Source organism: Bombus terrestris, chromosome 14 (assembly GCF_910591885.1).
Source record: "Bombus terrestris chromosome 14, iyBomTerr1.2, whole genome shotgun sequence".
Taxonomy (NCBI): domain Eukaryota; kingdom Metazoa; phylum Arthropoda; class Insecta; order Hymenoptera; family Apidae; genus Bombus; species Bombus terrestris.
This window is the reverse complement of record NC_063282.1, coordinates 10,317,392-10,342,585: the sequence shown is the minus strand read 5'-3', so window position 1 is coordinate 10,342,585 and position 25,194 is coordinate 10,317,392. Positions and strand designations below refer to the sequence as shown.

At 31.6% G+C, this 25,194-nt stretch overlaps 3 protein-coding genes and 1 long non-coding RNA gene across 6 annotated transcripts; 3 read left to right on the top strand and 1 right to left on the bottom strand.

Annotated features, from left to right (window-relative positions):
* Positions 1–189: 189 nt before the first annotated feature.
* On the top strand, positions 190–6,130 carry LOC100648299 (ATP-dependent RNA helicase dbp2). 2 transcript variants are annotated; one of them, XM_048412103.1, is made up of 6 exons: positions 190–389; positions 879–2,086; positions 2,155–2,214; positions 3,951–4,181; positions 4,265–4,423; positions 4,526–6,130. In XM_048412103.1, exons 1-6 carry the CDS (start codon positions 382–384, stop codon positions 4,687–4,689), a joined length of 1,830 nt encoding a protein of 609 aa, XP_048268060.1. In that variant the 5' UTR covers positions 190–381; the 3' UTR covers positions 4,690–6,130. The 2 variants fall into 2 exon arrangements, with proteins under 2 accessions (XP_048268060.1, XP_020722094.2); XM_020866435.2 differs by having other exon boundaries at positions 195–389; positions 4,265–4,456.
* Positions 6,131–7,121: 991 nt separating this feature from the next.
* Positions 7,122–12,003, top strand: LOC100644269 (ethanolamine-phosphate cytidylyltransferase). Of its 2 annotated transcripts, none has more exons than XM_012316535.3 (6): positions 7,122–7,310; positions 7,711–7,848; positions 8,045–8,224; positions 8,316–8,742; positions 8,831–9,051; positions 9,917–9,960. In XM_012316535.3, the coding sequence occupies exons 1-6, from the start codon at positions 7,267–7,269 to the stop codon at positions 9,921–9,923; spliced, it is 1,017 nt and encodes a 338-aa protein (XP_012171925.1). In that variant the 5' UTR covers positions 7,122–7,266; the 3' UTR covers positions 9,924–9,960. The 2 variants fall into 2 exon arrangements, with proteins under 2 accessions (XP_012171925.1, XP_012171924.1); XM_012316534.3 differs by having other exon boundaries at positions 7,123–7,310; positions 9,930–12,003.
* LOC100645691 lies at positions 11,317–15,743 on the bottom strand. Its single transcript, XM_012316536.3, has 5 exons — positions 15,423–15,743; positions 14,742–14,878; positions 13,959–14,409; positions 13,291–13,468; positions 11,317–13,130 (listed from the first exon to the last, which is right to left on the bottom strand). Exons 1-5 carry the CDS (start codon positions 15,699–15,701, stop codon positions 12,889–12,891), a joined length of 1,287 nt encoding a protein of 428 aa, XP_012171926.2. The 5' UTR covers positions 15,702–15,743; the 3' UTR covers positions 11,317–12,888.
* On the top strand, positions 15,616–19,936 carry LOC105666501. Its single transcript, XR_002308355.2, has 3 exons — positions 15,616–15,743; positions 17,698–18,722; positions 18,852–19,936. It is a non-coding gene; the product is annotated as an uncharacterized LOC105666501 (long non-coding RNA).
* The last annotated feature ends 5,258 nt before the right edge of the window (positions 19,937–25,194 follow it).

Genomic DNA, 25,194 nt, shown 5'->3' with positions numbered 1-25,194 from the left:
ATATTTTATTTTAATGTATCTTTCCCTACTCGATACTATTATTTCCGGTATTTTATGCAATTATATTTCACAAGATATTTATACTTAATATTTAAACTTTAATAGTTGAAAAAAAAGAAATAAAATATTTTGTACATGGTTAAAGTATGTTTAAATGATAAAAGTATTAATATATATAAAATGATAAAATTGAAAGTAAAATGGAGGTATTTCCTGATACAATACGACGCCATGATATTTGTTTCACAGATCCTCTTCGAATCGTATAACGAGAACGCGTAGTAGAAAGTAGAACATACTTTTGCTTGGTTCTTGTTAGTGGTACGTGTTTCTATTCAGGAAAATCATCGTAACTCTAATTTTGAAGTAATAAGTATCTTTATGAGAATGTAAGTTATATGAAATTTCTATTACCATTACGTAAAAATACTTATTTCCCTTAAATTTCTTATTGACATTTGATGCCTATGATTGACTGCTTTACTCCATATTGTTCTTATATTAACGAAATTTTTGCGCTCGTACTTAATATATATCTGGCTTTTAAACTTATTTGTAACATATTAGTTATTAAAAGAAAGTTTTAATATTAATAATTTGTTTTTATAAGTATGAAATATATGGATCTTGATTTTATAATTATAATCTCACGAATTCACAGCACGTGTTTAAGCTATATTATTAAAATTTAATTTACTTCATATGATTAAAATAGTATTAAATACATATACTTATGTTATAAATGATATATGATATATTAGAAAAGAAAATATTTTTTATAATATGACTTTCAACTGTTCACATAATTATATCTATGTATATAAACTGTGTACTGTATTCACATTTAGTTAATACATATAAATTACTTTATGTTTAAGGGCGTATCGTGATCGTGAACGTAGTGATAGAAGAGGGGGAGGAGGAGTACGCGGAGGAGGTCGTTTTAGTGGTCGAGATGGAAGTAGTGGAAGTGGGAGATTTGGTAGTAATTCCAATAGAGATAGTAATTTTGGAAACAATAATTTTAAAAACCGGCAACCTGGGGAACGGCTTCGAAAACCAAGATGGGATATGAGTACATTACCACCATTTAGGAAAGATTTCTATCAACCTCATCCTAATGTTACAACTCGAAGTTCACATTTAGTTGAAGCTTATCGTTCAGATAAAGAAATTACTGTAAAAGGAACAAATGTGCCAGGGCCAAATATATTTTTTGAGGAAGGTGGATTTCCAGACTATGTGTTAAATGAAATTCGCAGGCAAGGTTTTGGAGAACCAACTGCAATTCAGGCACAAGGGTGGCCTATTGCTTTATCTGGACGTGATATGGTTGGAATTGCTCAAACTGGGTCTGGGAAAACATTAGCATATATTTTACCAGCAATAGTACATATAAATCATCAACCAAGATTAAATAGAAATGATGGTCCTATAGCTTTGATTTTAGCACCAACAAGAGAACTTGCACAGCAAATTCAACAAGTTGCATCAGATTTTGGTATTTCGTCACAAGTAAGAAATACATGTATTTTTGGTGGAGCTCCAAAAGGTCCTCAAGCTCGTGATCTTGAGCGAGGTGTTGAAATCTGCATAGCAACACCTGGACGACTTATCGACTTTCTAGAACGTGGTACAACAAATTTACGTAGATGCACATACTTAGTACTTGATGAGGCTGACAGAATGCTTGACATGGGTTTTGAGCCACAAATTAGAAAAATTGTAGAACAGATCCGACCTGATCGACAAACTCTTATGTGGTCAGCAACATGGCCAAAGGAAGTTCGCAATCTTGCAGAAGAATTTTTAACTGACTATATACAAATTAATATTGGTTCTCTACAATTAGCTGCTAATCATAATATCCTTCAAATTGTTGATGTATGTGAAGAATATGAAAAAGAGGGTAAACTTATGAAACTTTTAGAAGAAATATCAAATGAACCAGAGAATAAAACTATTATTTTCGTTGAAACTAAGAGGAAAGTAGATGATATAACACGTGCAATTAATAGGTATGGATGGCAAGCAATTGGCATCCATGGAGATAAAAGCCAACAAGAAAGAGATTATGTATTAAATCGTAAGTATTAACTGTAAAATTTTATGTATATAAACATATTCTGTCCAATACTAGAGAATTTATTTCAGAGTTCCGGAATAGCAGATCTGCCATTCTAGTAGCTACAGACGTTGCAGCAAGAGGATTAGGTAAGAATCCGTTTACATACAAGTGGGTATGATGTAAGGGTCAGGCTGCGATGGTTATTTCACATTTGTGAGAGTTGTATAATTGTGATGTGGCAACGGATAACGGCATGTGCCAGACTGATTGACATTAGTCCTTTCTTGGTGTGAATGGAAATTGTTTAAAAAACACAGAGGTTCAAGAAGAGAACTATCAATTAATACAATTACTGATTCAGGTCTCTTTCCTATTTCGTTTAGGATATTTTAATTGATTTCCATTAACTCATTATTTAGGGAACTTAATGATATATTATAAAATCACAAACAGAAAGTTAATGCTGTTATTTTCGTCTTTTCAGCACAACAATACTGAAGGGATACTTTGTAATTTTAGTTTTATTACAATTTAGGTGGATTTTGACATACTTTTAATCTCTAATAATCTATAAATTCTATAACGTAATATTTTCTTAATAAAGTTTTATTAATTTTAATAAATGAATATTTTAATATTAATTTAAAATGTGAGTTATGTTCTGAGGAACATCATAATTCCTGATTATAGCGCTATATTATTATTATCAATATTGGAATTAAAAGTAAGTCAAAGTATTTCAGCATTGAAATTAGTGTAGGTAAACAGGTAAGACGATAGAAGATTCATGTTTTTAAATTTTGTTCTGATTGAGAAAAGTCTTGTCAGTCTGGTATTAACGTGCTGTTCTATGTGTTTTCAGAGGCACATGCGACGGAGTTTTATCAATGATAAGAACTCTGGAGAGCTTGCTTTGGAATATATAATTGAATGGGGCGTGACTGCTGGTCTGTCCCCGTGCAACAAGCTAACCTAACGCTGTGCCTCGGCTCACCGTGCCACTTGAAAAAACACACTCTCACTCTGTACCTGCGACGGTCCAAAGTATGGAAATCATAGAGTTAGGGTATCTAGCAAACAAGGACTACTAGACAGGATAGATGTTGTACCATTTATTTTCTTAGATTAGAAGGGTAGGAAACGGCATTACTTTGTTTTGCACTGTTTGTTAAATTATACTTCCGCTAAATTAAAAAAAGTAAATTTAGTTTAAATTTATAATCTATATATGTCCGATTTACACATTGTTAAAAATATGCATTAGTGCAAAAGAAAGTTTGTAAACTTCCAACAGTGCAAAATAAATGTTGGTGTTACTCATACAATGGAATGCGTGTGGGGTTGATCGGAGAATGCACATGGTGCTCATCCAATGTTCCAACCTCACGGAAGCAATGCGCAAGGACCAAATTTTGAAAGACCAGCACAGATCCATACTTTGGTGCGGGAGAGAAGGGTGTGAAGTTACTAAGAGTAAATATACAGCTCGCTAACGCATAAAGTGAGAATTCCATGAGAACCATCTGAGCTCTGATTCCTCTACATTTCCAAAAATGTATTTACGTTTCCAGCTTTTGGCAACCACAGGTAAATAATATAAAAATTTGCTCTTTGTGGTCAACTCATTTGTGTATTTCATGTGAAAATTATAAGTGGAATTAAGGACTGAGGAGATAACGATGAATAATGATGAATAAATATTTCTAATATAAAATGTTTTATCTCATAAAATTTTATATATAAAAAAATACTGTTTAATTCCATTTGTATTGCACATAACATGTCTACTAATGCTTTAATTAATTCGCTTTGTAAGTTAATTGAACCACAAAGACAGAAGTAATTTTCGTTTTTCATGATTATAACTTTTAATGTTATATAGATGTGGAAGATGTTAAGTTTGTGATAAATTTGGATTATCCATCCAATTCTGAAGACTATGTACACCGGATTGGTCGTACAGGACGTTCACAGCGTACGGGAACTGCGTACGCATTTTTCACTCCTGGTAACGCACACAAGGCTAGTGACTTAATTCAAGTTTTAGAAGAAGCAAAACAAGTTGTAAATCCCAAACTATATGAATTATCGAGGAATCCAGGCATTTATAAAAGTATGTATATCTATAAAAGTATGTATTTTTCTTTGAAGTAATTAATTTTGCGTTTAATCTTTGTTTTATGTTTCTTACTGTAGGAGGTCGTTATGGGGGACGTAGTGGAGGTGGTGGAGGACGTGGTTCTGGGGGCCGTGGCGGCACTTCCCGTGGTTCGCGTGGTGGTCGTGACGGAGAGAGAGGTGGCAGATTTGATCGTTCTAATGGCGGTGGAGGAGATCGAGGAAATAAATGGAATGGTAATAATAGCAGTATAACGTCAAATAAAAATTGTAAGAGTTCTATTTTCTTTCTACTTTACTCTTTTAATGTACATTATTAAATAATCTATGTTTATGTAGGTGGTGTGGGAGGAGGCAACTATAATAGTAAAGCATTTTCTCAAAACAATTATGGAGGAGGGTCTGGTGGTGGTTCCAGTGGTTATAGTCAAAATGGTGGATATGGAGGCAGTGGAGGAGGAGGTGGAAGTGGCAGTAATTATAGACAACAAAATGGCTATTAATTACAAAATAATTCATTTTGAATGAATGTTTTATGTAATATAGTAAAGAAATGTAAACAAACTAAAGAATGTTCTATAGAACAGGTTTTTTTATGTAACGTGCTTCTCGCAATGGTTAAACACAAAGTAGAGTAAAATGCACGTGATATTATGACCGGTTAAAGTAATATGATTAAATGTATTAGCAAGCTAGGTTACGAAAATCTAAGGACATTCATAATCATTCTTAAAAAAAAAAAAAAAATGAAGAAAAAAGATAAAAAGTGTATATGCAAATGTAATGTTAGGTAGAATGTTACTAATGATTTTTGACATGTGATACTTGCAAATACGACTATATATTTCACGTACAACTTAAATTAATTATTTAAAAGTCTTAATATATTTGGTACATTAAACAAAAGTAAAACGAAATGTTTATAAAATCGAATACAAAATATTGACAAATAATATTCTTTAAAATATGGGACTTTTAAGAAAAATAGTAAAAAATGAAAAAATTATTTCAGAACAATATACTTAATTTATGCTGACTATTTATATCAGAGTTGCCTAGTTTATAAAGATGTGTTTTTTTGTAAATGTATCGGTATAAGTCGTAAATGCATGGATCATCTGTATTATTTCAAACGTCCAGCGTATTAAATTGTATTTATCCTCTTAAGTAGAGGATATCCTATGCAGTGTAGTATTAGACATTTAATAAAATAATATAAGTATAAAATATTTCGATAATTCTATATAAAATTTTATCACAGCTTACTTTCCTTATTTGGAAGGTAAATTGTATTCATTAAATTTTTTATTGGATTCAAAAATACTAAATTAGGAACTCATATTATCTTGGAACAATGTCACAATCAGTTTACTATATTCTATATACAAATTTTGTTAAAAAATAACTAGGGTTTTTATTCATTGAAACAATATTTTTTATTTATTATTTCATCACTTATGGTAAAATATTACGATAATATGTGACATTGCGAGTAATCAGTTCTATCTGTTCCACGAAAAGATATCTTTCTTACTGAGTGGTATTGTGGCATTTATCAGAAATCATGCGATCAGGTCAGAGTTTATTGATTCATTCCAACACAATCTTGTACAGTTACACTTTTGCGATAGAATTACACAACTGCCGATTGTGTGTGCCTGTCTGATTGCTTTTACGATAATAGAATTTATATTGTAATATCATTAGTCATTCTTTATAGTATTTAGCGTATGATATATTAATCTGTATATTTTAGTGTTCTATGATGTTGCGTGAATATATTTTTTGATGTTAGCTGAATAAATTAAAGAATCATTAGGTCAGAATTCTAAAAATAAAATATTCATGTCTTATTAATACAGTAAATTTTGTAGATCTGAAATTGTCGTAATATTTTTATATTGTACAATATTGTCTAATAAATAATGAAGTATTCCATTCTCATTGTAGTAATGTTATATTATGTCATTATGCTATTGTTCCATAATTAGTGTATTTCTATTCCAGTTTATGTCTAATTGCAACATTAAATTTGTGAAATAGGAAAAATATATCAATTTCAAATTACGTAATTTATAGAATTTATAGGAATATAGGTAGATCTTACGAAATTAAGAAATATTAAAAAATTTGTAACATAAAATAAATTGTTTCGGCTCACAATACTTAATTGCAAATCACTTTACATATTTAATATATGGATATTATTCCAATATATTATACAAAATCTACTATTGTAAAAAACTTTACGAACGATTCCAATTATTAAATTTTTAAATATTTACAATTGCTAAGCAACAGTATTACTTCGATAACAGACGCATGTTGGAACCGAGTTGTGTATGTTAACAAGGGAGGTAGGTGTGTGAAAATTGCCAGTTATTTTTTCAGCTTTTTCGCTCAAGGTCAAAAATCCACTGATAAGCTAAGTTGAATTATGGTACACTGTATTAAATTAAAAAATATTTGCTTTAACACATATATACGAAATCATTTACGTCAAAGGCTAAAATGTTTCCTAAGGCGTGCTATATTTTAATTTTGATGGGTACGATTCTGTACATATTGGAACAAATATTTTTAAATTTAGTATAGTGTACCATAGGAAATTTATCTTAATTTTCCGGTGAATTTCCGTTTTAAGTATGTACCTATAAATTATTGGAGATTCGAAGGCGAAAGTGAGATATAAGTGCTATCGGTGAATGAATCAGACATATGTTCATCAAAAAATCCTTAGAACTTAATTGCAATAATCTCATAATTGCAAGGTAAAGAACATAATTTTATTTTTTCAATTTCGATGATTTATGAGATATATCCAAGATATATATATTTATACATATATATCGTCTACTACTAATACAGTATTATACACATATGCATATTAATGATAATCGAAGTGGGGATGAATTGATGAAAAGTATATGACGCGACGAATGACGCGTGAGTCGGCAATACGCGCAGTCAGCGCAGTGCACTCCAAGATTTCGTGTAGTGTGCTTCGTAGTTACCGGTTATTATTTATTGAGCAAAAGAATTTTTTCTATTTTGTATTATAAATATCAATTTCATTCATTATGACAGAAAATCGCAAGGAAGTAAGGGTATGGTGTGATGGATGGTAAGTTCTTACTAAATTATATTTGTCCTATACTTAATTTAAATTTTACGTGCTTGTTGTCCGCAATTGGTGTATGACTATGACTTTTTGTTAATAGGATGTCAATCAATAAAGTTTTGATACGAATGATACAATTATATGTATACAGTGATAGAAAATTATACGTATAACAGAAATTACAGTGATAATTTTGAGTAGTTCATATTTGTGACACTGTTATAATTGCCGTTTTCATTCTTTTTTACGTTTTAACGTATTATGTATGAGACAATTTATAAAACTTTTATTATATTAAACTATGCGAATTCCGCTATCAAACAAATACATTTAAACTTTTCACCTGTACATTTCGTTATAAATGTACAAATATATTTTTCAAATGATTATTTTTTCAACACAGCTATGACATGGTGCATTTTGGCCACGCGAATTCTTTGCGTCAAGCGAAGGCATTAGGTGATTATCTAGTTGTGGGTGTACATACAGATGAAGAAATTACTAAGCATAAGGGACCACCAGTATTTATGGAACAAGAAAGGTATGTCTTTATTCAAATAAAACAATTGAATTACTTTGAATTTTAAATAACTTTTATAGCAATTTTTGTTAATTATGTATAAATATATAAAAAATAATTAATATTGTGCAAGTAATATCATAAGCAAATTATTATACTTTTAGCATTAAAGCAAATTAATTTATGGTTGTTCTGTAATTAAATATATTTACATTAGGTACAAAATGGTTCGTGGTATCAAGTGGGTAGATGAGGTAGTTGAAGGAGCACCTTATGTTACGACTTTAGAAACATTAGACAAATACAATTGTGATTTTTGTGTTCATGGTGATGATATCACCATGACAGCGGATGGTGTAGACACGTACCATTTGGTCAAAGCAGCAGGTCGTTATAGGTATATATAAAATAAATTAATATAAGAGAGTTATATAAATAATAATAAAAGTTAGGAATAAATAAAATATAAGTAAATATAATTATTACAGGGAAGTTCAGAGAACAGCTGGTGTGTCAACAACTGATCTAGTAGGCAGAATGTTATTAATGACACGGCAACATTTTAAACAAGGAGATAGTGAATATAGTGTTGATAGAGAACCTAGTAAAAGCATGGGTCAAGATAGAACAGCACGAAGTCCATGGACAGGTTGTTCACAATTCTTACCTACTACACAAAAAATTATCCAATTCAGTGATGGGAAAAGTCCACAACCTGGAGATAAAATAGTTTATGTAGCAGGAGCATTTGATCTTTTTCATGTTGGTCATTTAGATTTCCTAGAAGTTGCAAAAAAAGAAGGTGATTATCTTATAGTTGGACTTCATACAGATCCAGTGGTTAATAGATACAAATATGGTAATCATCCAATTATGAATCTTCATGAAAGAGTACTTAGTGTGCTGGCATGCAAAGTAAGAAATAAAATATTATTTCAAATATCTTATAAAATACCAGTTGAGCTACAGTATGTTTAAAGTCTGTTATTTGATTTACATATAGTACGTTAATGAAGTAGTAATTGGGGCTCCATATGAAGTTACTAAAGATCTTATGGAACATTTTGATGTAGCTATTGTTTGTCATGGTCAGACTCCTATCATGCCTTCTGAGGATGGTTCAGACCCATATATTGAACCTAAAAGACAGAATAAATTTAAATTATTGGATAGTGGTAATGACATGACAACGGAGAAAATTGTTGAACGCATAATTCTTCACAGGTACGTTATTTTTATATGCTGTAAGTGGATGTATGATTAAAAAAAATTTATAAATTATTACAAAGATTACTGTTAGATTCCAAATTAAAATTACATATAATGTGCATAAATCTAATATATTAAATATTAACATATTGTTAGTTTAAAATACAAGATTAAAACTAAACAAAAATAAAATTTTGAAATTAATTGTGCTGTTTTAAAAGAAATGAAAATGAGTAATAATAAATGTTGAGAATAATTTTTAATTTTAATATTATATTTTAATATTATAAAATATTTACATTTATATTAAACATAAATATAATTAAAAATGTTAAATATATCTAATAATGATTGTGTAACTTTAATGAGCATTTGAAATTATCATACTTCATTAAATAAAAGATATAGAAATATTTTTATTTCATATAATATTTTTTTTATAATATAAATATAGTCGATACTCAATATTACTCAAGATCTACAAGAACTACATATAATAATTAAAACAATACATAATAATTAAATATAATAATAATTATAATTAAAATAATAATAATTAAAAACTTGAACAACTGTCGATATGTTGAATCTTGCCATCTTGCATTTTGTCATTCTTCATTCAGCTTCAAATAAACATCTTTTTCCTTACTTTAGTTTGAAATTTTATATCATTCATCTTTCATGCTTTTATAATGGGATATGCAAGTTTATGCTATCAAACACTTCATGGATTCATCTTATATTTCTATTTATGTGTAGTTTGTGTAAGTCTGTATTCTTTACAAAGAAATTTATAATTTATTTATTTTATCATAATTAAGATTGTAAAACATTTGCATATCCCAACGTTTTAAGACAGACTCACAATGTTTTGATATAGTGCTTAATTGCAGGTTGGAATTCGAAAATAGGAATTTAAAGAAGGAAAAAAAAGAACAAGCAGCTTACGAAGCCCTTATAAAGTCTCAGAAAAAAGAAAGGACTGAATAATTTATTCTGTACACTCAAAGTGTGTGATAATTATATTTTATGGAACATATTTGTAAATATGATATCACACTAATATTTAAATTATTTAATTTTATTTAAAAATATGTGTGGTTTAAATATTTATAATCATGCTAAATATTTAAGGTATTAACATATTATAGACAATTTTTTTTCCAACAACTCAACGACAGAAACAAATACAACGATAAAGGTATGCAAAAGATTGTGAATATTTGTAAACTTAAATATTTCTAATTAGGAAGGTTTAGAGAAGTTTATTTTATGTTACATGCTAAGTCTAAATATGCACACATATATATAAATCTGGTATTAAAACTTGGTACTAGGATATTATTAATAAGCTTTTGATTATGTATCATGATGTGAATATTATATAAAAGTGAAACTTTTACAATGTTAGGTTTTATTTATATATTTTATGTATTTTTTTTTACAGAGATTTTATCGTCATATTTAAGGCATTGTTTATTTTTTTGACAATATATGCACTATTTTATTACTATAATTATTCTATATGAAATTAAAAATTTAAGCAAATGATTTTATAAACATTTTACAACCAAAACATGTATATTTTTAATTTCATAGTCACTTAGTTAAATCTAGTTTATAATTGGATTCTTTTTGTATAGCACATAAAGTGGAAATAGCAAATAAATTTATAAGTATAAATTATTAAATCTATCTTATTAACTCTTAAATGATTAATTTGTGGAATGTTATGATTATTTTTAAATCTGTTTTTACATTAAATATTTTTTCTTATAACTTAGAATATAGTTAGAGTATGACTATAATAATTTTGCATAATTATTTGGAAGGAAAGATAACTATATATATTCTTCATAGCACATAAAGACACAATATTATAATAATTAAAGATAATAGTAGCAAAATTATTTAAATAAATTGTTTATTATAGTATAATTGTCCTATGAAATGTATTGTAATTTTATACATTTCCAATCAATATTTTTTTTACAATATTTAATTGTGCAGTATTTGTAGATTTATTGTGTATACAAGAAATAATATTTGTAATCGTTATTATCAAATACATGTGTATTTAATTAATACGAATTGACAATGCATTGTACAAGGAAAATGTACATTTATAAACAAATGTTAAAATTGTAAAATAAATCGTAAGTGCCACATTTTGTAACATAATCATGTTACATTATTTTTACTTGAAACTAAATATTAACCAAAGATACATTTTGATCGTGATACAAAGTATGCAATTTGTTCTACGTTTTTATTTTGCTCTTATTACGCTCTTATTATTTGTAGACCGAAATCTATTTGATGTAGAATTGTTTTCTTATATGCTCTATTTTATTTAAGTAAAGTTGATTGTTATAAATTGTATCTACAGAGGCGGACTAGCTATTGGGGGGTTTAGAAAAATTCCCGGTGAGACAGTAGGGTTTAGAGGTTTTACTGACTTGGATCCGCTCTATGTAGAATTGTAATCTCCCAGTAAAACTCATAGAGATATAAAGATAGAGTACGCGAGTCGTATGTTAGCGTGTAAGTGGATGCGATGTGGGAATTGAAAGAGAATTCTGCATAGGACCTTTCTGTTCTTGTTTAATCAGGCATGCAACTGATGCCGCTCGCTAATTGAATTACACACACATATTTACTGTATGAATGTGCATGCGTATTAGATAAGAACACAAGAGGTCCCATTTTTATATTTCTACAATAAAAATTTGAGTCCTAGTCCGCCCTTGTATCCTAATTTATATACGCGCGATTGCACAGCATTACCACATCCCTCATTATGTTATATTCATAAACATGTAATAGAATGACATGCTATAAAATATTGCGAAATGGAGCAATCGATTTAATTTCTATCAATAATTTAATATTCCTAAATGTGTGACATGCATAAAAATGCAGTGATGTTTTATTTTGCAATAAATAACTTATATGCGATTATATTAATACAGTAATTATTTTGTAATATTTCTATACCTATTCGTTTATTCGACCAATTAAGAAATTTGTAGTTAGAATCTTTAAATGATAACATTTTCTTTATAAACAACAAATAGTATTCTACTACTGTATGTATGTACATTGAGTCAAATGTATACAATCACCCTCAAAAGAAAATACATTATAGTTATATTCAACCGTAACGGATATGAGTAAATTATTCTATAATGAATAAATTAATACAGTTCATTTAGGATTACTTACTATTAAAGATTATATACGCACTGTTTCAGGTCACGTAATAGCACTGCACGTTTAATAAAATGTTGAAATAGCGGAGAAGTAGATTTGCAATTATGTAATAAGTATTTAATGTGAGAAATAAAATAAAATAAATTTTTCGTGCAATTTGTTGTATAAAACGTGCAAAAGTGAATGATCAGTTACGAAGAGCAATAATGAAGAATTTAATATTTGCTAAAGTTCGTAAATTACATTTGTTTTTTTTTTTGTTACACACAAATATGTAATAATATATAACATATCCGTATCTTTGCAGTAATTCTACCAAGTCTTATCAAATTTTATCTATCTTATCTACCTTAAATAATATACATTAAGTGTATTAATTAAATATATTAGTTTCATATATTTTTTAAACTCTGTGTTTTTAGTTTAGTATAATTTCTTAACGCTCACAGATATTAAAAAAAATATTACGTTATAATACAATTTATTGTATTTATTGTATTATTTTTGTATGATATTTTGCTTATATCCGTACCATAAGTCGTTTTGTTAATTTGGTTTCTTATTTCATTTCACGAAAACTACTGTTTCATTTTGATTGAGCATAATAAAGTACATATGTAATATAATATTTGCATTTTGCTATTGTACCGTAGATCGGCCGGTGTAGCCTGGTGTTTGTTCAGAATATTTTCTAGCACGATCTCGTACTAGTTCGTCGATTGATTTATTTTGTGGTATAGTTGATGACAAATTGTGAAGTCTTGTTGCAAGATAGCACATGATAAAAGCTGATAAAACCAGAAGTGCACCAAGTCCTGTTGCAACGTAAAGAAAACTACCGCAACTGTTTTCAAGTCCAGCAGTCACTTTCTGATATATATCTAGAAATCACAAAATACGTAGGTGATGAATTTTGAAGATTCATATTATTAAAATTACATAATTCAACGATGACAATAAAAATATGTTTTAAATACTTGAAAATAGCAATTACTATTTTAGTATTAATGAGTTTAAAGAGTGGAATTTTTTTTAACTCACCATCAGGCATCATCACCGTGTATTCGATATTTTCCTTAAATTTCGTATAAGGTATCGAATCGTTGTATTCCTTTATCAAGCGGTCGACTTTAGGAAAATATTCGTTCGTACCTTCTACGATAGATCGTTTTTTCTTTTTTCCGTGTCCCGATGGTTCAAAAAGATCGAGACAAAAATCCTGTAAATAGGTTGTTATATGTTATTTATTCTTACGATTTCTGTAAATAGAAGAAACACTTTTGCCAATGTTAACACTTTTAAATTATGATCGTTTAAAATATTAATTTTGCCATCTTCTGTTACTAAATATTGACACTTGTACTGTCACTTGATCACAAAGAGATTTTTAAATAATTAACAATTTGTAATTTAAGAAAATAAAAGTATAAATTTGACATATCAATCGAATTAATTACAAATGCATTATGAATTTAGATTCTTTCTTTATCATTTTAGTACGTCAATCTCGTTTTTATGTTTGAACCGTTCGCATTTACGAAAACGCGCCCAAACAATTATTTGAAAAACCGCAAACTCCCAAGCACGAGCCCTCTAAAGGACGAATGTTTTTGTTGTGTCAGACAGCGAATTACAAAACTGAACAGGTGAATAGCCACTCATTCAGTCGTCAACCACAAGTTAAATTGGACCGTAAATTATGTCCTTACCGGTTGGCAGTCCTGAGGTTCCATGCAAGCCTTGATCTGCGAGTGAATCCATAGCGTGGAACGTTCTCTCATGGAACTGAGGAGAAAGGCTTCGAAATCGAGGAAAACTTCGTTCTTTCTCTCTCGATAACGGGCTGGTTGATGAGGAATTATTGACGCGAAATCTCGATTTCTACAGCCGTCCTTCACCAACACGACACTTCCTGGTGCGTGAGGCTGATCGGGATCGGGACTAACGGTCACTTCCAACAGTTTAATGTAACCCCATGCACTGTCTGCACTGATTCGAGCTCTTAACTGAAGCTTTGTACCAATGGGAACCGCTTGATCGACAGTCTGTGACCCCGATGCGTCCGATACGTTGCCCGTAGCTTCGCGGTAAAGGGCTACCTCGTACTCCAGTCGTCCAGGTGTTTCTTCGACCACCCCAGATACTCTTGCCCCGTGAGGACTGAAAGAGATTAGAATTTCAAAATTTAGAAAACAAAATTTGTACACGAAATGTTTCAAATATCTTCCGCAATACGGTGCCAACATGAAAATTTTTGTTTACGCTTATTTTTTTTTTTATAGAATGAACTGCTGAAAGTTTTATTATATATATGTACATACATATATACTTTTGTCGATGATCTAGATAATTAAACGATCAGAATTATCACCAATACCATAAATAACTTTAAACAAAGTAAATATTTATTCGAGTCTCTTTGCAATTCATGTCTGTTTCCATAGAAGTTATCAGATAAAACACGATCTTGTCAATGTGGAACAACAACTTACAAGGTTCCAGCGAAACCGGCAGCTTTGTGACGGAGTAACGTGGGCTCAGGTGGTCGGCACATTAAGATTAATTCTTGATCGGCTAGCATGACGACTCCGGGAAATGCCGGAAACCATACTCGCAGGTGAATGAAACCCTAATGACAATAAAATTTTCTTCATCGTATCTCTTTCCTAGCTTTTATGTATTTTTTATTTAATTATTTATGTACTTCATTATTTGGTCCTTAACGAGTTAGATAACTAACAGCTCATATCTATATGTAATGTCAATGATAAATTTCAAGATTCTTTCAAGTGCTAGATTTAAATATTTTGAATACTCATTTTTTAACAATTACGGTAATATACAATCGCATTATATAAATTCATACGATATGTCAGAGTAGTTTGCAATGTACGATATTTATATTGTTATACTGTAGTTAAGTTTCGTTAGAAATATATAAAAATCTTCCCTAAATGTACATACAAGATAATCATAGATGTCGCGTGTGTTCAACGATCATCTGATCTGAGCAAGAAGCGATTGATGATCGAATTTTGCGATCAGTTACGTGACAAGTTGGTAATATGAAAGCATTTATTAGTTGATCGGTTTCGGTTTATTGATGCGCGTAACAAAATGCGGACACGGACAATTAACGAGCGCAGGAAACAAAATTTCGATCGATGACTCACGTTTCTCTTCAGGATGCCGCATCTCGAGAAGTCAGTCACCTTCAGGAAATAGTTATCTTCCTGAGGATCATTGGGATCTGGCCTGATCTGGCAGTGAATGTCGGTAAGCGGATTGGCGGATCTGTCGTCGGCAAAGAGCGGCGCCCCTCTGAAGCCAACTGGTCTTTTGATCTTCGCTGTCAGGAGATCGGCTGCTGATCCTGCGCCGCTGCACTGGATGTCAGAGACCTCGTAATCCTGGGCAACGGTGGCGGCAACCTGAAACAATACGACAGTCATTCATCTACACAGGTTTGCTCGAACGACATTCGTGACCTCCTGGTATGTAATTCATTTCCTTCTTGCATGTAGTTTTTTCCTTTCCAATTGCCTTGAAATATAATATTCATGGACACTTAGAGATAAAACTATCTATGGAAATTCAATCACACTTTTAATTATCTCTTACGTCAGTCTCCGCTGATGCCGTTATCTATCGCGTATATTTTCATAACAAGATCTTATAAACGATGTACAACGTACATAAATACCTGTCACTACCGCTCAAAAGCATTGGGTCACTTCGGACGATTTAATTCATCATTTATTTATTGTTTAATGCGTCAAAATATCCATAGTGTAGCTTTACAATATGCACTTTTCTAATTAAAATACATCCTGTGAATAATAAAGATCAAGTATCTGAATACTTTTGAACGATAGTGTACATACATACACCATCAGCATGAGTTTACGCTACGTTTGATCGTAATTAAAGATGAGATTCAGCGACAGAGAGGGGCAAGATAAAAAGAGGTGAAAGAATGCCGTAATCTTGGTGTTAATGATACAAAATACAATGCGGGCATGGCAACGAAGAATTTCATAGTTGAGCGAACGTTTCGCGGTAACAGGAGTGCATTAATCATTAACATACTTTACTAACAAACTTTTGAACTATTTCACCGTGAAATAACATCTGTTCAGCCGTGTCACTGTCCTCGAGACGGCCGTTTTTTCATCTGAACATCTGGACGATAGCGTTGAGTGACCTCTCACGACTATAAATAAAGTAATTTCTTTAATTAACGTGGGTCGCCTTGGAATTTTTCCTCGATATCGAGCCCAAGGCACCTTTTTACCATTCCTGCCGATATCCAGCGCCGTATGAAACTTCGATACGAAACAAGGTGACCAACACGCGAAAAGAAAAGACTTCAATACGAGTAACGGTGTAGAGAAACGCTCTGGTGCCCGCCTAAGTTATTCGTTATATGTATGCGTACCATACTGGTTGTTCATCGTACGGTCAGCCAGGCGTATAATCGTAGTACAGGTCATGGTTATTTCTTCGAGGTAGGTCAACTCAGCTTTCAAGATTGCTCGATTTCCGCGATACGATTGATAAGCTGATCGATAAAAGGGTGTACCTTGTCAACTCTCTAGATGTCTTATTAATATGCTAATTTAGCGAGTATTTGTGCAAGATCATATTTTTACGAATACGATTAAAAGCATGGAATCTTGGTAGAGAATTGTTTTATGTTGAAATTAATAGTTATTTATTAATTATTATCCAGGAAGGGGAAATTTCAGATACACAAATCTTTTAAAAACAATGTAACTTATCGAATTACTTTTATTTTTTATAATTACCAAAGAGTCATTGAACTCACACTAGTATTAACATAATTGAGAAAGAGGGAAATAATTTGCCGATAGAAGGTACAATCAACAATTTCATTTACATGATCCATAATTATTTAATATTCCGTTATAGTAACAAGCACCATTCAATTAATATTATTACGTAATTTTAATAAAAATATTTAAAACATTTTGATAATTAGATGCTGAGTCTAGTAATATGAGAGGCAAAAAGTTATTACAAAAGTACTTAAAAACTACTTATTTCAAATCAAAATGACCTATCGCTGATTAAGGATGTTGATTGTTCGACGAATTTTTATCAATAAACTGAATATATTCAATGATCATAAAAGTTAATGTGTCAAAATCAATGTTCATACAGTAAACGCTTAATGTGCGCGGTTTATATTCATTAAATACTGAATGTGATAATCATCCATGGACTGCAAAAATATTATAGAAATTCACTCGTTTCCCGGTTTTATTAAGCTTTATATTAAACGTGAAAAAAATGAGTATAATTGAGGGCAGGTATGAGCGAGGGTAATTGAGTCAACGTACTTGAAGAGCGATTAATTTAAACAAAATCTCATCGGATTTAATCGAAATACATCGATTTACTGTGTCGTATCATTAATTATTTCAGGTTCACTGATTTTTCATCAATAATCTTGAATGGACGACGATATGAAACGAGCGGATTTACGAAAAATTCGCGGCGAAATTGGAAAAACGCGATCCAAATGCAGCCGCGTAATTAACGATTTCAAGTCGGGCTAATAAATTACCTTGGATCATCTGTGTCAGCTGCATGCATATTAAATAGCAGAATATTAAAACTACATAAAATTATAAATAATTCATAGATTTTTCGCGTAGTTACCTTAATTAGCAATTAAGGTGTCACATGGATGTAAACACTACAGAGATAATTAATTTCGATGTTGTCACATATATTGTGTTTTTTATCCGTTGGCTAGAAAAAACAAGATACTGAATTTGTTGCGTAAGTGTTTTAACATAGAAAATTACTTAGTCCCTTTTATCTAAACTGTTTTATGATGTTCGAAAGAAATAAAACCATGTCAATACCTGACTTATCATTATAATATGAAATATACATCATTTCTGTGTTCTGTAAGATCTAGAGGTACATTTATATTGATGTATGTGTCAATATTATATCTATCATATTATTGATAACTTTCTTATATACTTATATAAACAAAAGAATTGGTAGGATCTATATAGTTAGTTAACATACTAACAACATTAGTCATTTAGCTTGTAACTGTAATGTGCAATGGAATCTAATGTTACTGGTTGGTAAGTCATTGTACATCGAACTATTGGTGAATCTTATTCCAATTATACAATCGCTTACAATTTTGCGTACGTTGGCAAGCAAAAGAATGGGTAACATACGTTCGAATACAGTTATTCGAACATGCTCTCTGGTTATTTCAGTGACAAATTATAGATAGTGAAGAAAATCAGCGATCTCCTGTTATAAGATATCCAGTTATCCAAATCGTTTCCTCAGGTATAAGTAGAATTAAGTAGAAATAACGACAAGTAGGATCCTAATGTCTACTACCCATGTACATAATTCTACCACAAAAGTTTGAAACATATTGGAATTCCAAAAGAAATAATGACTTCCTCATGTAGGTAAATATTTTATACATTATAGTATTTTATATTATTGAAACTGTAATTAATTATACTTCAAAATGGAGGTCAAAATATAACGTTCTTATATCTCAGAGAAATTATACTCAAAAGTTTGTTTCGTTTAAGGAGTAAAAGATAAATTCTGAGCAAACAAAAACGAAAAGATCCGATCGTTCAACGAAATTTTAAATCCATGGCCGAAATAAGTTACTAATTCAGAAATCGATACGGTTAAAGAGTTAATAAGCATTGAGCCATTACTTGGCCGATATGGCGTGCGTCGAAACTGTTATTGTAACAGCACTTTAATCGGACACGGGTGAAGCAAACGACGCTGAAACACAAAGTTTTCGATGGAATTGGAACGTCCGACGATGATTTCCGAATCGTTAAACGGAAACTATTCGCATTAAAGAAGAAACCGACCGGTTGGAAGGGAAAAATAAGAGGACCCCAGTTACTGCGTGGTCGTGACAGTCGAGGTATCCAATTTGTGGAGTTAATAGAAGTTTGATCAAGCCTTGTTTCAAATTGAATGCCAAACTATGGATTGCTGCCGGTCGATAGGACTTTTATCGAAACGTTAATGTTTTTTCGATCGATCGTCCGACACCGGTCGGGTCTCGTTCGATGAACGAACGCGATCCTGTTCTCTGTATCACGAAATTCAATTGAAACTGCGAATAATAATGCTACCGATTGTAGCCGTAATAATGGCAAACTCGACGGCGGTAATAGGAACGCTGTATCGCTGCGTTTCTGTTTATTTCGTATAAATCGCCGCTTATCGAAATTGGAACGTAACACTTCACTTTTTTATCATACTGTAAGGTACTTTCCACAGTCGTATACGTATCGCCTTCTCAACTTTTTCATATTTCAGAGACTTACGGGTAAAGTGTGATACGAATGAAAATGACTTGAATTTGAAAAAATTGTGATCAAGTAGACTACGGATTTCTGTGCATTTATACGAAATTTCAAGAAATGGAAAAATAAAGAATTATAAAAATAGAATACGGTAGAATATATACAATAGGGAAAAATACATCAAACTTCCAAGATAGCGTATTTGCCGTTATTTTTTTTATAGATGTTATAAATTTCTATTCAGATTCTATTCCTTTCCTTGTACTGACAAAAATGTAAATTTGCATAATAATCCGCAGTCAAATACATAATTAAATTTCATCGATATCGATAAATAATTAATAAATGTTATAATATCTCAGATGTAATTGTTAAATTTGTTGCAGGTATGTTGTAGATACCGTGTCGTTAAATTAAAGGCAAATTAACAGAGCAGTGGTGAATAATACACGCGTGGAGGAATTTACGTAAAGTGTTACATGCGCGTGTGCGCGGTACGCTCCGATTCGATTGATGCGCGGAAGGTTAACGGGAAGAGACAAACAGCCGAATCTGTTACGTGAAACGGGCCCTCATGTGCTGCTTCCCTCGAGATTACTTCCTAGATAACTATGTACACGTACATTTTTTCGTTTTATTCTTTTTTACGAAAGAACCGCACCCGTTTCTTTTATGGCGTCGTAAATTCCTTATTTCTCACTGGTGCTTTTGGCAGGATGACATGGATTTGTCTCCGCATATGGGATACCATACAAGTTAATAACTTCCTGAATAGCCCGTTGATGAAGAAATCTTGAATTTATTAATGGTCGAACGTTGAGACTTTGAAACGGTATAAATTAACGAAATCTGGTTTGGAAAGATTTATATCTGATTATCGGTTAGTTTATTCATTATATTCTCTTGTATCAATATACATAATATTGGTATACTGGTCTACTTATATTTTATACTCCTGCGATTAATTTATTGCACGTCATAAATTATAGTCTTTTATATTATATATAGTGTCTTTTACACTGTTGTAACCCTGAACTCTGAATATACAAAATACGTGTTAATATAAATAGACTGTCCTACTAAAAATATATATTCAAAGCGATACGTGATTAAATTAAAGAGGTATTTCTAATGTAACTCAATAAATTTTATTTTTTTGTATTCAAATCGTTTGTATGGATGTAATTTTCAGATTTCGATTCAGTTATCTGTGACTTCTAAATCAGTAATTTTAAAGAACAGTCGGAATTGAAAAAGTTTGATAGAATACCGCTCGCATCGAACGCGTTAAAAAGATTCGAGTTAACATTTCGACGTGAAACGCCTTCTAAGGATTATACTCGCGGTCTTCTTATGCAAATAAAATTTTATATCTCCGCTACGAGATGAAAACATCATTATCACCCCAACCCTACAGAGAATTTGAAAGTTTTCCTATAAATTTATCAAGACGTGGAAACACATAAAAAAAAGAAAGACAGAATTCCATAAATCCTTCATCTAAAAGCTCGACAAAGTTGTAAGAAGTGAAACGAAAGAACAGGAGGAAAATGGGTTGAAAAGTTGAGTTATTATACTATCACAGAATTCGTTCTGTTTGGAATATGATTTCAAATAATTCTCCCTACGTAATCAACGACAAGTGTTAGGCATGAGATCGATAATTTTAAAGTGGAAATTCACCGGAGTTCCGAGCTTCGTACGAATCCTTTCGCAGGATCCACATAAAAAGGTAAAAACCAAAGTTTGACACCCACCGTGCAAAATCCAGCGATCAAGACGATCCACATGATCCAGCCGAAGTGTCTCCCTTATCCTTGTTTCTTTAATCGAGAACGCAAAACACGCGAGAAACACACTTTCTGGTAGAAGGAATTGCACAGAGAGGGATGCAATTTTGACGAAGATTCCCGATGAACTGAGGCGCGTGTACCACGCAAGAATTCTCCCTCCGTGGTAGATGTTCCTCCAACGGGTACTGTCTCCTGGAGGGGAGGAACGGAAATCAAGGAACCAGAGAACCACCGGCCCATCCAGAGTACTGTTAATGCATGCTTGCTGCCTCCGCTAACAACCATCCTTACCGCGTCTTCTTCGCGAGCAGTGACGGCCTCGAACGGACACCGCGTCTCCTTTCCGAGCTTCCTTCGGGATAGCATTCGCCCCATTTTCTTCCGCATTTAATTTTATTCTTTTCTGTTTCCTTTTTTAGAAATTTAGTTTCAAGAAGACTTAATCGCCCTGTATATTCGATCTTAACGTTTGAGTTTAATTGAATTCTTTTGGACAATTTATGAACAATTGGATATACGAAAATGAAAGAAGTGAAGTAGAATTCGAGACAATGTTTCAGTTTACTTTTTCTAAAATATAGCATAAAAAGGTACGATAGCTGTTACATTCTGATCAAAACAATATCTACGTGGAATCCTTAAAGATTTACTTGTCTACTTTTATATAGGATCCCTTGCAAGATTTCTTATCTGATTTCTTCGCAACTTTTTTAAACGGAAGTATGGATCAAAAATTGAAAGGAGTAAATCTCTCTCTCTCTCTCTCTCTCTCTCTCTGACGTTTCATTTTTATTTTTCAGGTAACGGAAGGATGATACATAGATAGAGGAGATTTGTATAAAAGAAATCGAGGTGATTATCTTCAATGGTGAGTTTATATTTCATGTATATTCCACGTTTGATTCTATCGGAAGAGGATGCAATCGCTAACGAAGAATAGAAATGTTCATTATGCGTGAAGCATTTTTATTACGAATCAAAATTTCATTTCGGTTTCTTTTACTCGCGGCGGCATTCCAGTCTAGGAAGCCTCAGTAAACTGACGGAATCGCGAGACATTACGTGATTCCGACATGCATAAAAGACGAATTGCTTAGCCGGTTGCTGACTTTTCCGGTGCGTTGATTTTAGGTCAATGCCAGTATTCGATCAAACATGTTGGAACACTGTTAGGGTTTGTATTCAGACAAAGAAGAATACATAAAAGATGATTTAGATTAAAATACCGAAAATCTTTAATCAAATCAGAATGTTGAAAAATAATTCCTTGTGGCAATATATTCAGTAAAGAAAACTTTGATATATTTTGCAAACGTTTAAAATATTTTTAATTTCATTTACTTAATTCATTTGCGAAGGATAATGAAACAAAATAATGCGCGGTGATTGTAAATACACCTGATATAAAAGTAATGATCTCCGCTCTTTCAAAGAAATACCAATAAACTTACTACACAGTCGAATATAAATTTTGATGAAATGTCAAAAAAAAAAAAAAAAAAAAAGAAAGAAAAGAAAAGAAAATGAAAAGTTTCTAGTTTTGTTACAGTATTTTATTTTTCATCGAGGATCGTGTCTTTCATCAGCTGTGTCAGATGCCTGCGTAAAAAGTGAGAATGACGTCGTGTTGGTCGTCATTTTCGTGCCGGTTTACTGTACCTGTCACTGACTGACTGAGACTAATAGAGCACAGTGCTATGTCACGCGTTTCGAACGCACCGAGATTCTCGGGAAAATTGCTCTCTCGTTGTTTTCTGTCTGCCCAGGCCTCGTAGTGAATCATCGGCAACGACCGTACATACGCCGCGAAACGATTGCTTTTTAATGAAAATCGAATCGTTCTCGTCCCTCTATTCTCCGTAGCACGCTCCCTTAACGAGGGATCCGTTTCAACGGTGGCACGCGCGTATTCTTTGTAATTACGTTTGTTACGCGGCCTCGCTCGCTAAAGGTTTTAGTAATAATCGTTCACCGTTATCGTTTGTTACGCTTCAAGACGGAAAATGTATCCGTTAGTTGCATATTACGAAAGTGTTGACGATGAAAACTGAAACTGTACATTCACGAGCGTTCTCCAGCGTTTTTCAAATTATTAGATAACGGTTTTACCAAACCGACTTACATACAAATAATTTGAAAGAAAGATTGGTCTTTTTCCTACGATGGATAGAGCAACCGTAAATTCTAATTAAATAATTAGGCAAAACTGAGTGCAACTTTTTTAACGTAAGCATGCAAAGATTCCATTAATTTAAAGAAGCAATAAAACACTTAAATCTGAAAGAAAGATAAATTTTTTGATGGCTATGCTCAATTACAGCATATTACAATATGATTTGAGCTTTATATAGGAGTAAGAAGGGAAAATAATCACCGACACTTGTTAAGTCATTATCATAATCGTTTTTCATGCTTTCCTCGCTATTGTATATGCAATTATGTTCTATGAATCTTAAACTCGAGCTGGATGAACAGTAGGTATTCGGAAGTAGAGAATTACGGTATTGCAGAAATTCGAGACTCGCTAAAAATGAAAAATAATGGTTCTATAAAACTGTAAAAAACATTTGTGTATCACATTAGTGAATACTCTTCGAAAAATTACTGAGCAACACAAATATTCTTTGAGCACTATTACATATTATTTTACGTAAATTAAATTTAATATTTTTATAATTATTCTGTACATTCTTTTTACCACAGAGTAAAAATTTAAACGCGAGATATAAAATTGTTCACTAGTTAAGCGTTTTTAATTGTAATTTGTGAAAATATTTATGGAACTTAATATTGGAATTTTTAATGAAAATGTCTCCTTTATTGTTTATTTTAAAATGTACGTGGAAGAAGAAATTTCTCTAAAAATCTTTGTTTTCTCATTTCAATTTCAACGCGTGTTTCATGTGTTTAACACATCAAGGAAATGTCAAATAAACGTCGTATAATATTTATATTAAAATATGCTATTTACATCCAATATTTCTTCTATATTTTTAGCTATGTATATTGATATATGATAGATATTGCAAAATTATTGTAAAACAAAATTAATGTATCGAAAACACCAAAAACAAGCATTCCACGTTTATTAATACTGGACATTGATATTATATCATGCAATTCAATTTATTTCTTGATCTCTTATCTCATTAACATTTCGATCTTGTACAACAAAAGATTTAACAAACACCACTATCACCAGATTATTTATTATTGCTATACTTTCGTACGGTTACAGGCGCTCAATTAACGAGCCTTCCAGTAACAGCAATTTCCTTTTCGCTGCCTGTTACAGTAATGGCGATGCAGTAAGTGTATTTTGTGCTTTATGGTTCGTCGTCCATGAAAAGAAATTAATAAGGCCAAGTTGAGTGTCCGATAGCTAAAAATACACGCAGATAGTTATTGAAATATTGTTAGACCTATGTTTTTTTAAATACTGTTGTCATCTTCTGCATTCATTTAAATTTTAATTAATCATATATCAATACCATTTGTAAGTTAGAAATTTTTTATCTAGAGCTAATGATGGAGAGATAATTGATTCCAAGATAAAACTTTGATATGCTATGTCATAGTTTAGTGGATTGAAATAAAATTATAAGAAATATCCTTTGTATTATATATTGTATTCTGTCGGTTAGCTAGAAATCATCGATGAATGCGACAAGTACATTTCGTAAAGTTTTATTGAACAGTTAAGTCTTACCTAGTACTAAAGGGATTCACGTCGATACTTTTCTTAGCAAGTAAATATTTCTCTAATTTTTTCGCGGTGCACCGGCCTGTTTACGCTTCGAGGCGTT